This window comes from Ciconia boyciana, chromosome 6 (genome assembly GCF_034638445.1).
Source record: "Ciconia boyciana chromosome 6, ASM3463844v1, whole genome shotgun sequence".
NCBI classification, from domain to species: Eukaryota; Metazoa; Chordata; class Aves; order Ciconiiformes; family Ciconiidae; genus Ciconia; species Ciconia boyciana.
In genome coordinates this window covers 40,290,908-40,305,871 of record NC_132939.1, presented here as the reverse complement: position 1 = coordinate 40,305,871, position 14,964 = coordinate 40,290,908, and the positions used below count along the sequence as shown (strand labels likewise).

Genomic DNA, 14,964 nt, shown 5'->3' with positions numbered 1-14,964 from the left:
TCCGTAAAGAAAAGGATAAAATAATAAATGGCCAAAATGTAGTTCTTGGGCATCTTTCAGTATTAATTCTGCTTAAATACAAATTACGTTTTAAGTTTTTTATAGTTTTCATAAATTTAGTGGTGGGGTTTTTTTTTTTCTTTCAAGGTCTGCACCCACCGACATATCCATGATAACTTATAATACTGCAAACATGGAGAATCTGGCGGCTTTTCGTGATAGACTTATCGTATTTGAGTAAAAAATTGCAAAAGCAGTCACTATTTAGATACACATTCTACTATAATTTTGTCTTCCCAACTTCATAGTCTACAACGTAATCTCCCCACATTGCACCTTGCTGACACTCCTCACCTTGGTGGAATAATAAACAACCCTAAAGACTGAACAAACGTACAGAAAATGGGGGAACTTAATAAAAAATACCTGGACTTTTTTGTTTTGCTTTTTTTTTTCTTTTAATTATCATTTACAATGCAAATGTGTGTAAAATGTTCACTTACAGTCTGATCCCATGGATGTTAATGTATTAAAGGGTTTGAAGAAGACCCCTGATTTTGATGTGTGAAATAATCAGACAGTCCTCCGGAAAGTCCCGTTGTAAAACTTGGCAAAGAAGGTCTTAAGGACTCACAGGGGAGAGTGGAGGGCGCCTGTGGCGACGTGGAGGAGGAGGCTGCCCTGGCCGTCATTGAAGTGCTGCTTTGAGAAGTCATTGAAGGGTGAGGAACATGGGGGAAAAAGTAACTCGTCTGTCCTGCTAGGAGGTTTACAGAGCAGGGGTTTAGGGAATAGGTGCCGGAGCAGGGAACTGACAAGCCACACGGCACTGAGGCGGCCAGAGCTGCTGCTGTGAGGTGATGAGTGGCATAAGGTATCTCTCCATTGACTAGTCTATCAACACTTAACCCATTAGACGTGGAAAAGGAGTGGTTGTTTCCCAAGGAGTTTTGAGTCAACACTGAGCTGTAGGGCATGGGGTGGCTGGGGTAGGCGGACGTGGTCCCATTGTAACTCAAAGTGCTGCTGGCCCGGGGGTGGTGCAGGGAGAGGAAGGGGGACATAGGCCAGTACAAGGATCCTGCCCTATCCATGAATGTCAGTCCGGTGGAGGTGAGCCGGGCGCCCCGCTTGAAGGCCAGCTTGGCCCGCGAGGTGGTGGAGCGCCGGCGGAGCTTGCCGGTGGTGCCCCCGATGAAGACGTCGTCGCTGGAGGGGTCCAGCATCCAGTAGTTCCCTTTGCCCGGGTCGTCGTAGTGGCGGGGCACCTTGACGAAGCACTTATTGAGGGAGAGGTTGTGGCGGATGGAGTTCTGCCAGCCCTGCTTGTTCTCCCGGTAGTAGGGGAAGTTCTTCATGATGAACTCGTAGATGCCGTTGAGCGTGAGGCGCTTCTCGGGGCTCTGCCGGATGGCCATCATGATGAGCGCGTTGTAGCTGAACGGCGGCTTCTCGTACTTGCCGTTCTTCTTCTCCCCCTCCTTCCCGCTCTCCCCGTCCTTGGCCCCCTCCGCCGCCCCCTTCTTCTCCTCCGCCGCCTTCTCCTTCTCCTCCAGCTCCGCCGCCGCCGCTGCCGCCGCGCCCGCGTCGCCTTTGCCCGCCAGCATGTCCGCCTTGGCCACCTCCAGGGCGCCGGAGGCGGCGGCGGCGGGGGGCGGCAGGAGGAGCTGGCCCTTCTCCTCGTCCTCCTCCTCGGCCGCGGCGGCTCGCTGGGGCTGCTGCTGCGGCGGCGGGTGGTGGTGGTGGTGGTGGTGGTGGTGGTGGTGGTGGGGGTGGTGGCTGTTGTGGTGGCTGTGGCTGCTGTGGTTGTTGTCGCTCTGGACGGCTTCGGGCACCAGGCTGTTTATGCTAAAGGAGGATTTCGGCAGCATTTTCACTTCCTTCCTATCTCCCATGTCCAACATCACACACTAGTCTGAGGGGGAAAGTTGCAGCGGCCGAGGGAGCAGCGCGCGGGGCGGCGGCGGCGGCCGAGGCGGCGGCGGCGGTGGCCGAGGCGGCGGCGGCGGCACCACCGGCGGCGGCGGCGGCGGCAGCGCAGTTGGACCGCAGTCTCAAGCGCTGGCAAGTCATGTAGCAAGGACAGGAACCGCCGGGGAGGGAAAAAAATAATAGTAATAATAATCACCAATCAGACAAAATCAAACCGAGTCAGAGCGGAGGAAAAAAAAAAGGAGAAAAAAGGGGAAAAAAAACCCTCCGAAAACCCAACAACAACAAAAAAAACCAACACACAAACACACACGGAAAAAAAAAAAAGCTACTTCATGGTGCCTGGTTCCCCCGGCAAGGCAGAGCAGGGGGGAGGAAGGAGCAGCCGCAGCCGCGGGTCGGCGAGGAGCGAGCGGAGACGGGCTATACAGACCGCCCTGGCGCAATTAATTTCAGAGCTGCAGACACGCACCGGGGCTGTAAAAAATTTTTTGGTTTAACCTTTCCCACCGGCCGCCCAATCAGGGACGGCGGCGTGCCGGCGCGTCTGCCCGCCCGCCGGCCAATGGCGGCTCGCCGCTCCGCCTCTCCCCGCGCCCGCCCCCCGCCGCCCCGCCCCCCGCCGCCGCCGCGGCTCCCGCGGCGCAGGGATACCGGCGCAGGGGCGCATCACCGCGGCGGCTTGCGCCCCCCCCCCTCGCCCCCCCGCCCGTCGCTCCAAGCACAAATCCCCTCACGGCGAACAAACGGCGCCCGTCCCACGGCTGCCGGCCCGGCCCGTTTTCCTACTTCGTAGTTTCTCCGGCGGACTAAAGTTGCCCCGTCCCTCTCTGCCCCCTCCTCTGGCGGCGAAGGAGGCGGGGTGGGAGGCCGGGTGGGTGAGGAGGCCGTGGCGCACCGGCGGCGGAGGTACTACTTTGCAGATCCCGCCGAAGTCGCTCGGCGAGTTTATTTTTTCTAGGCCCCGCTGTCGGTCATTTCTATTTATTATTTTACCAAGAGAGAGGGAAAAAAAAAAAAAAAAGAAACTGCTGGAGGGGACGCAGACGGCGGGGCGGGCCTCCGGCCGCCACGGGCCCGGGGTCCGGCAGCGGCCCGGGGCCGGGCGGGACGGAACGGAGGCCGCTGCCCGCGGCCTGCCGGGGAAGACGGTCTCCTCCGGCCCGCTCGGTCCGTGTCTGCCACGCTGCGGAATGTGAGTTGGCAAGGCACGGAAAGGAGCACAACCTCTCCTCCCTCCTCCTCTCCGCTCTCTCTCCGTGTCTCCGGCGGCCGGGCGCGGCGCCAGGCCGGCGGCGGAGCCGGGCTTCGCGCTTCCCTGCCCGCCGCTCCCTCCCCGGCCCCGCGCAGCTCCCGCTCGCCGCCGCTTCCCCCGCGGGGCCGCCGGAGCAACGCGAGGGGCGTCGGGGTCCGTCTGCGTCCTCCTTTGCGCTGCCGGGTGATTTTAGCCAGCAAAGCGCAGGCCGCGTGTCAGGTGTAAAAAATAAATAATAATATTGACAACCCATGAAATACATATTGCGATTTCTTGCCGCCACCCGGCCCGGCCCGCCGTGTCTGGCCCCGGGGTTTCGGTTCCGCGGGGTTTAGTCTTGCTGGGGGAGGGGAGAGGGCGGGGGGGAGCGGCTGGGGTGCTCCCGGGGCAGGGGAAGCGGTCTGGCACCGCCGCTTGCTGCCTGACGCCCTTCGGATACGTGCGGTGGCTGGGGCTCGGGCTTACGGCTACCGTTCCAGGGACCAAGGACCTGGGTGTTAATCGTCCACATCGCATCGTTTCGTACCGTCAGCATGGGGGAAAAAAAAAAAAAAAATCAACCCTGAAACAAAGCGAAATAAATCGCGCAGCTTCCTTCCTCGGGAAATGTAGTGGGTAGAGAGCGTGCTGATCACGTTCAAACCGAAGCTGTAGGCAAGGGGAACGTATAGCGCCGCGTTAAGCTACCTAAAGTTTGCGTTTGTGCTGTAGGAAAAAATTTTCCGTAGAAATTAATATGTGCAGCTCAATCCCAGCTGAAACAATTTATCCCGGGGAAATTCAGATTAGAGCTCGGTGCAGCAGACGTGGTTGTGTGTAGATGTGCGTTTTACATATGTGTTTGTGTGTGTGTGTGAGGGAGGGAGAGCGAGTGTGAGAAAGCGAGTAAATAACGAGAACAATTACAATGGACCGGTAATAAACAATTGCAATTGGGAATGGCATGAACTCTGTGCATTGGATTAACCTCGAATGACCTTACCACAATTGTATTTATTTATCCAATTTCATAACAGGTTGCTACTGACAAAAAAAGAGATAAAAGTCAATGATCAACCAAGCTTATTTTTTACTACCTTTTTTTTTTTTTTTTAGAAATGGGGTTTTAAAAAAAAAATCATGTCAATTTGTAATTATTTCATTGCTCAACACTGAAGTCAATGTATGGGAATTCTCGAGGAAGAGTGCGATGTGGAGGATATGACTTGACTCTACCATGGCAAGGGGTAAGAGGAAAGGTAAGATTCCTGCATATTATTATGATTATGATGATCATTAACTAATATGTGTCATTATGGTGCACTAGGATCCCATTAGGGTGGCTGGGCCCAGTGCATTTTCCTACTCGGTCTAGCATGTAATGATTCGGTGTAACCGGATTCTTGAGAAAGGACAGGTTACGTAAACATTTACTGATGTGGAGTAACTATACTATTTGTACTCTGATATGCAGGAAGGAAAGTGTTGATTAACACAGAAGAAAAAAAAGCGAAATTAGCTGATTGCATGCTCATAAGTGCAAGCTGTCATTGAACTGCTTTTAAAATAGACACAGCTGGGTGTTTGTGTTGAAAAATTTCTTGTGTTTTTGCTAATACTGAAATAAGCATGATTTTGTATACCAAACATTTTCAGATCATTAAAATTTGTAATCTGTGCTGGTTTTAAACACAAAGAAAAGAAACAGATTCATTTCGCTGTAAAATTTGCTGATATTATATTAACTCAATCAGGTCTGTACAAATGGTGTATTGTGCCTTATCAAATCCCTTTGATCCATTTAATACACAAAGTGCCAAACGTGTGTATTGTTTGTTAACATTGAACGCTTTATTCAAATCCTAGCTCTGCAGCGAACTGGAGGAGTTCTCGTTTAATGTAACACTGACATTGCCTGTTGAAATTTTAATGCGTTGAGGTGTTTCTTAGGTCAAAGCTGAGTTTACTTTGCGTTGTGATCAGGGATGAAAATGTAGCAGGGAAGAAAATAAACATTTTATCTTTCTGCATTTCTGAGCAAAGGGCTAACACCGAAAGAAGCACGCTTTTGAAACGTTTGGTGATCTAGATTTAACATTCAGTCATTTGTCACGGGTGCAGAATAAAGCTCTGTGCACAAACTTAGGATTTCTATTATATTTTTTTTTTAATGCCGTGGATATACAGTTCTACCAAAAAAGGAAATGTTGCGTCCAATATGTAGTACATATCTTTCTAAGCCCATGAAGATTAATTCACTGTTTACAGGACAGAAAAGGATGTGTAAGAGAAGCCACGTCAATTATTATTTCTGCTGGACTTTAACTTTCGAGTCCCTCTATTTTTTTTTTTTCTTCCGCAGAAAATTCTCCGTTTATAGTACTGGAGATATTTACGTGGGAAATGCGGGAGTCTTGCTCTAACGCCAGCTCTTCCCCGAGCTCTGCCCTGGCCACGGCTCCCACTCACTCCAGTGGTAGCTTTGTGCGTCGTAGCACCGCATGGGCGGCCGATCTGACCCCTCAGCTCTGCCTCAGCTGGAAGCCTTGTAAGAAGGTCCCTCATGGCAGCGTTTTCTAACAAGGAAGTTTCTATGGGGTGTCTGGAGAAGGAGCTTGTGCGTGGAAGGGAAGCGCACGGCCCCAACCCTGCGAAACCCGGGTGGGCGTGCAGAGGGGACCCGGCTCTCTGCAGAGCGCGGATGCTCCCTCACCTGCGCGCTCGCCTGAGGTGTGGACCCGCCTCGCTGAGCGGCGGGGATGGGCTGAGAGTGTCCAGCTCCGGGGTCAGGGTGGGGGTGAACAGCTGAGCTGGAACGTCCTGGCCGAAGTGCCATTCCACGGCGATCTCCGTGCCGTTCTTGGGTATAACTCGCAGGGATAGTGTTTCAACGGCACACTTTTCTCCCTCGTCTTTTATTTTATGTATTTATTCATGTTAAATTAAAGGCCAAAGGAAAAACAGACCCTCTCCACTCTAAGCTCAATGGATATTGCGTACCCCCCAGCTCCAGCCTTCAATCCCCCTTCACACGGGTATAGCGGCTCTGTACTCTCAGGCTCTTTCAAGGGGTTAAGCTGCTAAAATGTACTGACAGCTTAAGAAATGAATGAGGGTTTTTTCAGCCATGAAGAAAGGGTATTTAATAACCACGCTTCGATGGCATCATGCTTCCATGAAACGAGTCGGGACACTTTGGTTTAACAGTCAGTAATATCACCTTCAGTACAGTAAACGCCTGGATGTACGCATACATAATTCTATTCCCCCTTGACTCTAAGCTTGCCTTATTTATTCCAGGTTACCTGGGCAATTAAGGTAAGGGCTGCTCAGCAGACACTGATACCCTGCTGCTAAGGCATGGCGAATGGGGACGGAGCGGTGCGCTAACAAAGAGAAAGAGGTAGTCGAACATTTTGAAGAGGGGTGAGCGGGACTGAAGGTGGATGGATGAATGGAGGCAAAGAGGGAGAGGAGGAAGTATTCAACGGTCCACCCTTCTATCCGCATTTGTAGATTTAAGTTTAGGTGTCCGTCTCTAGCCAACTTCCAGTTAATCCTCAGCAGCTGGTAGTGGTGCTAACGTTTGGTGATTAGAAGTTAGTCTATTTAGCATGCTGTATCCTTCTTCCATGGGTTTTGGTTACAGGTTATACGATTAGGATTGCGAGAACAGTAGTGAACTAAACTTCCCAGTAAGAGGTCTTCACACCAGGGAAGTGTTACTTTGCTGCAGCAGCCCTGCCTCGTCAGTCATTAGGAAGCTGCAGGTTGTCAGAGGCTTCTCTTGCGCGCACACACGCGCAGACACACACACGCACACACACAAAACCACAGCACTAAAACTAAATTAAGAAGCCGATGATTAAGACAAGCGTCTACGAGGCCTGTCATTTCAGCATCCTTCCATCATAACATTGTGGCACCGAGAAATTTGCTTGAAAACCCTGGAAAAAATGTCTATGGGAGAGCCTCGTGTTTGAGGTAGCGTAAATGTTAACATCAAATATAGGCTGGGAACTGCCTCGGATGCAAGACAGTATTCCGCAGAGGAAAGGAGCGCTGCAGAGACCTTTGGGCTATCCGCGCACTCCCGAAACTCTGGTAAGTATCTCTCCCTTCTATTGCAGCAGGCACTGTGTGACTGGAACTGGACCGGGTTTGAAAGCCGCAGCTATGCTCCCTTCGGAGACTTCGGGGAACTCCCCCTAAAGATAGATCTGTAATGAAAAGTCCCTGCTGGATGACTAATGGTTATTGGCACCCAGTGCCCCTTTAAGGAGAGCAGCACATATTGTGCCGAAGACCTTGCAAGCACCCTTTAAATACAAACATTTTAAGTCCCCCTCCCATGCATCCCCACCCCTGTTGTTTTCGGGCTAGTTGTCGTGTATCTCCTCTCCCCCCTCCTTTAAGCTCTCTGGTCTTCCCTCCCCCCACCCCCATTCAGAACTAATTGCTCAGTTGCTTAAATGTTTCAAGAAGAGCTAAATTTCCCCATCCGATGAGCTTTTGAGAAGCTGCACTGTACCATAAAGAACAGCCAGCGGGGCACTGTACGCCTTTGAGAAGCCTGCGCAGCTAGGGGAGAGGTAGCGTTAAAACAATGACATTGGGCAACTAGGTGCACAGAGTTCCCCTCCTGTTGAACTCCGGGAAGTTTCTTGGACGGGCAGAGGTTGGACGGAGAGCGTGGAAGGGGGAAGCAAGGGCTGTAGGGGCCAGAAAGCTTTGCTGATGTCGGAAGCGCAAGACAAGATAGACCAGGGACAGAAAGAGACCCGAGTAAACATTGGAGTATACATTTCCCACGGCGGCCACGCTGGGTGGAGAGGTCTGAATTAAATCGCCTTAATTAAAAGCTGAAGATTTTATTTATTTATTCCTGTAGCTGTAGAATACCGTCCACAGAAAGCCTACTTAGAGAGTGGAGAGCATCCACTGGGTTTTGTGTGTTCAGCTGCCACTGCCAGAATTTTTCAGAACAGAATATTTTTACACTCGCTGCCAACTTTAACGTTAAGACGGGCGTTTTTTCAGATCCTAAATGTCGCTGTTATTTTATATGCCAGCGTGCATAAGAGATCCGTCACACCTGCCTAGGTAATACGTGTCCCTGCGTAACAAAAGCTCTCCCTATTTCAGTAATCAAACCGAAAATTAAAGTATCCCTTCAGAGTTATCCGCAGAGTTATACAGACGACGATAATAAAATGCAGGGGGGAAATGGACAAGTTAAAAACCTTGTACTGTTCTCGAGGTTTAAATACATAGTTTTAGTTTCTTCTGTGTTTGCTGTTAAAACATTCTTGGCCAACACAGTGCTTTTACCGGAGTTATCAGGTTGAATTAAAGACTTGGGAAGTAAAATACAGGGAAAGAGAAAGACCTGGAGGGAAAAAAACCCCCCACCAAATAGTGCTTGAAGAGACTTCTAGCTGCTCTTTGACTCCTAAGAAACTGTTGCTGGAATATTTTCACGGTGTTGTTCTAAAGCTCTTTAGCCTCTTACAAACGTAACCTTTGGCAAATGACACATGCGCCTGGTTTTGCAGTTTTTCGGCAACTCGAGAGAAAAGACGCGCCCCCCGGCCTTCTCCCCCTCCCCCAGCACCGGGATAGACAGACACGGGCTCTCCCCCGGTGCCGTTTCCCCCCAGCGCTCCGCAGAAGGCAGCCGGGCGCGGGGGGCGCCGGGGGTGCCCGTCCATCCTACCTGGCCGCGCTGCGCCCGCCGCTGCCCGCTCGCCGCCGCTCCGCCCCGCCGCAGCCCTCTCCCCGCACCGCACCTCCACCGCACCCCTCGGCTAGCGGAATCTCGGGCTCGGCGAGACCAGCTGCGGATCCAATTTTTAGGGCCTACAAAAGCGCAACAACCTCCCCTATCCGCCCCCCCCCAGCCCCCCCCCGCCCCGGGGCCCCCTTGTAACCATAGCAAAAGGCCCGGGGTAGCACAAAAGCCATAAACAGCTGTACACCCCTCTGGGAGGAGGCGTTCGGCGAGCCTCGGAGCAAAGCCGATTTTAGCTTTCTCCGTGCCTGAGGCTCAGGCGGGAGGACGAGGTGCCGGAGCGAGGTGCCGGTGCTCGTTCCGGCCGCCGCACAGTAGCGGTGGGACCCGCACGGTAGCGGTGGGTCCCGCACTTTGCGGGTGTCGGGATGACGGGGTTCGCTCTAGCTCCAAGGAGCTGCCCGGGAAGCAGACCTTGCTCGCTCCTCGGTCTCCTCGCATGAGTAGGGCTCTCAGGAGTTGGCTCTTTATGTAGGTTGTTCTGAACACTTTTTATATCGGGCAGGGTGGTCTCATGTTTTCCTTCCTTCTTTCTTTAGCGGAGGGAGGGGGGAGTGATGGTAAGGGGCTTGTTGGATGATTATAACCGCTACCACTTATAAATAAGTTTCTTGGGGAAGGGCTGATATCGTACCCTTGATATCAGTGGGTGTGTTCATGTATTATTTTAATATGATATGTCTTTTATACAGAGCTTGTTTTCCTCCTCCCTCCCTCCCCAGCCCACCCCCCCACCCCCCCGCTTTGTTTCTGGAATTTGTTTCGCTTTTAAAGCACCAGCACAAACAAACAAACACACAAAAATGACTGGCAACAAGTTAAATCCCATTTGTGTCCCTCCCACCGAGCACGGACGGTGCTTCGCTAAAGCCTGGGGTTTGTAGTTTTGCCTCGACAATAATTTGACCAAGAAAGAGAAGCGGCTGCAGACAGACTTTCCGTGCAGTGACAATGCGGAGAGGAAAAACGTTGAAAGAAACAGTTCTCCCGGGATGCATCTCCTTTGTGTGTTTTCTCCTCTCTGTCTTTTAGATGGGGCGCTGGCATAGGCTTGCACACACACACACACACACACACACACACACACAGAGGTTATGTTTCCTAGGGAGTTTTTCGAAAACTATGTTTATTATAATCGAGCTATAAACTCCACCTAAATAATGAAATCATGCCGTAGCTCCGGAAACTCCAACAAACACATAATTTCCATTTGCCTACTAGCAGAATGCTAGCAGAGGATGACATTGCACTTTATTTTCACACTCATTTCAAAACATCAATGAAAGAGGGTAAAGAAAAGCCTCACAAGTCCTCGTCCCCGCTGGAATTAATAAAACCATATCCTTTTAGGAGTAGATCACCTTTTTTTCTCTTATTCCAAGGCGACTACAAGCTAATTTCTGTGGTTATATTAAATAATGAATCCGCAAAAGCAAGGAGGGTGTTCTCACCGAGGGTCGCGACTATGTCCCACGAAGGCTGCACTGAAGGCTCTCACAGTGAGCCACCTGCCTTCCCGTGCCTGTCTTTATTTTTACCTTAAAGAATTGCGGAAAAAAACATTCGTGTTTGGCTGTGCTAAATGTACCTAAGAGATACCTTTTCACGCAATCGCACGGTTTGCAAATGATAGTTTAACTTTATCTGTTGTGGTGGGCACGTGTTTTGTCATATGAAATTAACTTGTGAAAGCCTTTGTATCATTTTTTGATTTGTGTTTGGCGACAACGCGGATCATATCTCATCGCGCTGATGGTTGATACAATCGCTAAATTAAAGGCATGTTTTCGGCTTTGAAAAACAACAACAAAAAACCAACCCTCTGAGAGCTCATCCTCAGCAAAACAACCCGAGGAGCGGCATAATAACGCAGCGCAGTGTTTTTTCCATGCGTGTACGCGATCTCCGTACACTCCTGGCTCATTCTGCGTCTCTATTGTCTGTGCCTAAAGATAGCCAAATCACTCCTGGGCTTGTCACCTGTAATCGCCACCTAAAAGAACATACGGACAGTATAGGGGTAATCGCTCTAATTGCCTGGAGGAATGTAATTGGCGTTATATTTTTTCCGTGTCTGTACCTATTCTCCCGTGGTAAACATTGCTTGTCTTGCCGTGTTTCTATGTTTGAGCCGCAAGAAGCGCACCAAATCATTGCAATAAAGTGATCAAACCTCCCTAGCACGGCGCAGTTTTGTGTTCTCTGCTTATGTTCTGCTTCTCATCTCAAAGCAGGACACCGCGTTGAGCCAAGGGTTCTGGTTTCGGCGCTCCTCCGGACTTTCGGATTTTAAGTCTAAGGCTTTCAGTATGTTGGGGCTGAAATGATGATTTTCCACATTTCAAAAGGGACGAGGCTCTATTTATAAATGTTACAGAAGGTTTCGTTACTTCAGGAACAACAAAACAGGAATAGAGCTGCAATTTTCAAGAAAACAGGATTTCAAAATATAGAAATAAAAAAGTAGCGGAGACGATGTATAATTCAATCAAATTACAGAAAATTGCTTTAAAATTCAGAACAGTAGCGATCCATTATGTCTCTGTTTTATTAGTGACAAGTACAATTACTCTAAAATAAAGAACACTGGTGAATATATAATTGGCTGTAATCATGTTAGTGTTTGAATAAAAATGACGGGGACATTTAACACTTTGACAACAAAATGTTCAGAAACAACTTATTTATTCAAACAGTTTTTATTTGCATCCACGTGAAGGAGAAACACACTTTTGCTTACGATAAATCAAGGTTTTCTCACTTTCAATAAATATATAACCGAAAAAAAAGATTATTAATTATTTTATTATCTAAGGCTTAATAAAGTCTCCTGAGTACGTCTGTATTATTATTGATTACTCAGTACCCAAAGGACGCCATCTACAGGAAAAGGTCTTTAGGCTTAACACAAACCTAATCACTGTTGATTCAAAAAAAAAAAAAAAAAAAAAAAAAAAATCAGAGTTAATATTCCTCTATAAACCCGGCTCCGATTTTACCCACAACACCGATCACAATATTTGCTTTGTAATTGCTTCTTGCGATTCAGTTTGTTATAATTTGACACGATCTAGGAATCTGTTACCAGAGGCCTTTTCTCTGAGATACGGCGTTTTAAAAAAATAAATTGAACTCCACGACGAAACACTTTTTCTCCTTCTAAAGCGACTCTTTTCTCTCAGGATTGACTTGATCGTCCCTGAAAATGCAGAACAGCCCCTGAGATCTCTCCCTTCAAACCAAGCGTGTGGAAGATGCTTGCAAAAGAGCCCCGAAAACAAAACAACTTGATTGAAGGCAGTTTGTGCAACAATTGTGTCATGGAATAACTCACATTTCTTTATCTTTAACTTACTTCCTCTTGGATAATGCCAATAAATATCAGCTATGCCAAGCATACTCTCATCTTTTCTTACAATACATCCTTTGCCCCATAGCTTGGTACTTAAAGGTGCCATTGAGCCGTGTTACTCCTTTCTGAGCCCTTGCTGGGAAAGCCATCGAAGTGGCAAGACTGCCTCTTAATATTTTGATCATACAAATACAGACCCGCGGAGGTGGCATATGCCCTCCGTGGTGCGACTCCAACACCCCAGTTCAAACTACAGAAAATAGGACGAGAGCTGGAGGAAACTTTCAGGACTCCTCTTTCTGAGGGGCTGCTTCTTTTTTTTTTTCGGTTTTAATCCCGAACGAATTTTTCTTTTACTATTTTTATTTTTTATTTATCTTCCCCCCTCGACAAGTCTCCAAATTTCTGCCCCTGTTGTGTGTGGGTGCGTTCGGAAGGGGGTGGACCCTACACTGACCCGTGCGGATCCTGGCTCCCGTGCGGGGGGAGCGCAGCGCAGTCCGACTGCGCCTTCGCAGCCGGCTCCCGAACGTCTCCCCTGCCCAGGCGGGTTTCGCCAGCCTGTGCGGCTCCTTACAAATAAAGTAGCTCTGGCTTCTTCCTAACTCAGGCCAGAGATCTGGACAGGCTTGGAAAAATTCAGGAGTGGATTAAACTATTCAGTGAGGAGTCAAAAGCAGAGGTGCGTTGACACAAAGGCTGAGAAAAATGACCCGGGGTGCATCCTCGATTTAATGTGTTATTTTGAAAACCGGGGACGAAAGCCTGGGAACCATTGTTATTTGTGCTCCCACTGGAATCAGGCTCAAAGTTTATACCGAAGGTCTCCCTCTGTCTTCTCGCTTCTGGGCATTGACGGTGAGTGTCCCAAATCGAGAGACTGTGTCGCATCCCTGCTTTTAAACTTGAGGAAATCTCAGGAGAGGAGGTTTCCTTCCCTCGGGCCAGCCGCTCCCGCAGGCGCAGCCGGGACCGGCGGGTCCCTCCCCGCCGGGAGCCGAGGCGGGGGCGCCCCCTGAACCAGGGGGTCTGTCATTTCTCGGGTACCTCGTACCAAACCGCAGATGTCAGCCTTTTCCTACGTGTTCGGGCTGCTAATGCGGGCACTTCACACAACAGAAATGCTCATCTCTGGAGCCTTTCCCAGGGCCAGCCGCCGATTCCGTGCGTCGCCTCTGTCGCAGGCGGCCCCGGGGCCCCGGGCGGGGGAGCCCGGGGTGCCCAGCAGCCGCTGCCGATGGGACCCTGGTCCCCTCGGAGCCGAGCACCCCGCAGTGCCCCGGGGTCCCCCGCCCCCCCCGCAAACCGGCCGAAGCACAAACTCCCCCGCGGGGACACGCTACCGAGGTTCCCAGCTCGACACCTCCCGTGTGTCTTCCGCAGAGACCAGTTTTTCGGTGCAACTCACACCAAAAACTCCCTCACCTACCAGCCCCCCGCCCCGCCCGGGTGGCGCCAACCGAGGGAGCCCCGGCAGCGGCCGCAGAAAGCCTTGCCGCCCCTGGGACCCCCGAGGCTCCCTCCTGGGACTCCGTGCCCGCGGTGCCCAGCGGAGGGGCGAGGGGCCCCCGCGGCCCCGCATGGGCAGGGCCGAGCCGAGCCGAGCCGAGCCGAGCCGAGCAGACCCGAGCCGAGCCGGGCCCGGCGGCCGTCCCCGGGCCGGGCGCGGAGGGGAGCGGCGGCGGCGGCGCTCGGCGCCTTCCCGCGGGGAGGGAGCCCGATGCGAACGGCGCTGGCGACATCTAGCGGCCGAGGGCCGCCAGCGCCGGCCGCGCCGCTGCCCCGCGGTACGGCGGGAGACGGGCGGCGCGGGGCGGGAGCGGCGCTACCTGGTCTGCGAGTGCGGGGGAACGCACCTCACACATCTCCCCCCGCCCCCGGAACGAGGTTCCCGTTGATTTTCTGAGGATCAGGTACAGTTGCATCCCCCCCGCCCAACCGCCCCAAAATTTTCGGTGCTGCGATGGTATCAGTAGGAAACGCGTGCTCTTCGAGGTGGCGTTTTTGCGTGTTTACGCACACGAGGCACTGAGAAAAAAAAAAAAAAATCTAAACGCTTTCGTCTGGCCCCCCAAAAAGGCCTCCGTGGAAACAAAGCAGAAACGCAGGAGTGGCCTCCCCTTCCATCTTCCCCTCCGAGGTGTCCCCGTGGGCCGGCACACTCTCCCTGCGCGCAGTGCCCGAGCCTGGCGTGGGCACTTCCCGGAGCTGTGAAGAAGAAGAAGAAAAAAGCCATATTGTTGAGACACCGCTGGCGAAACGAGCCCTTCCTATGGAAATCTTAGTGTCAGCTCTCATTAACAGCTCAAGACATCTTTTCCCCCGGGCAGACCTTGTCTGGTCTATCGACTTAATGGAAAACAAAACACATGTTTGTATTCTATTATTACAGTCTCGTTCCTTGCCTTGCGGAGAGCAGGGACAGGCTTTGCCAGCACGGTGAGGGGCTTCCCGAAGAGACAACGCTTTCCCTTCCTTCCTCCCTCCTGCCCTCCCAGGAAAAGTTAAGGATTCCGGCGTCCGTCTCCTGCCCTCCCTCATGAATAGGGGCTGCAATGGCAGCCACAAGAAAAGGCTTTCACTCAAGCCGCGGAGGCTAAAAAGAGTCCAAGAAAAATAGTTACTGGTATGTTCAGCCAAACTTAGCGAAGCACA

The 14,964-nt window shown here is 51.3% G+C and overlaps 1 protein-coding gene across 1 annotated transcript; it reads right to left on the bottom strand.

Annotated features, from left to right (window-relative positions):
- Positions 1-521: 521 nt before the first annotated feature.
- FOXG1 (forkhead box G1) lies at positions 522-1,904 on the bottom strand. The gene has a single exon (XM_072865620.1). It carries the CDS (start codon positions 1,902-1,904, stop codon positions 522-524), a length of 1,383 nt encoding a protein of 460 aa, XP_072721721.1.
- Positions 1,905-14,964: the final 13,060 nt, after the last annotated feature.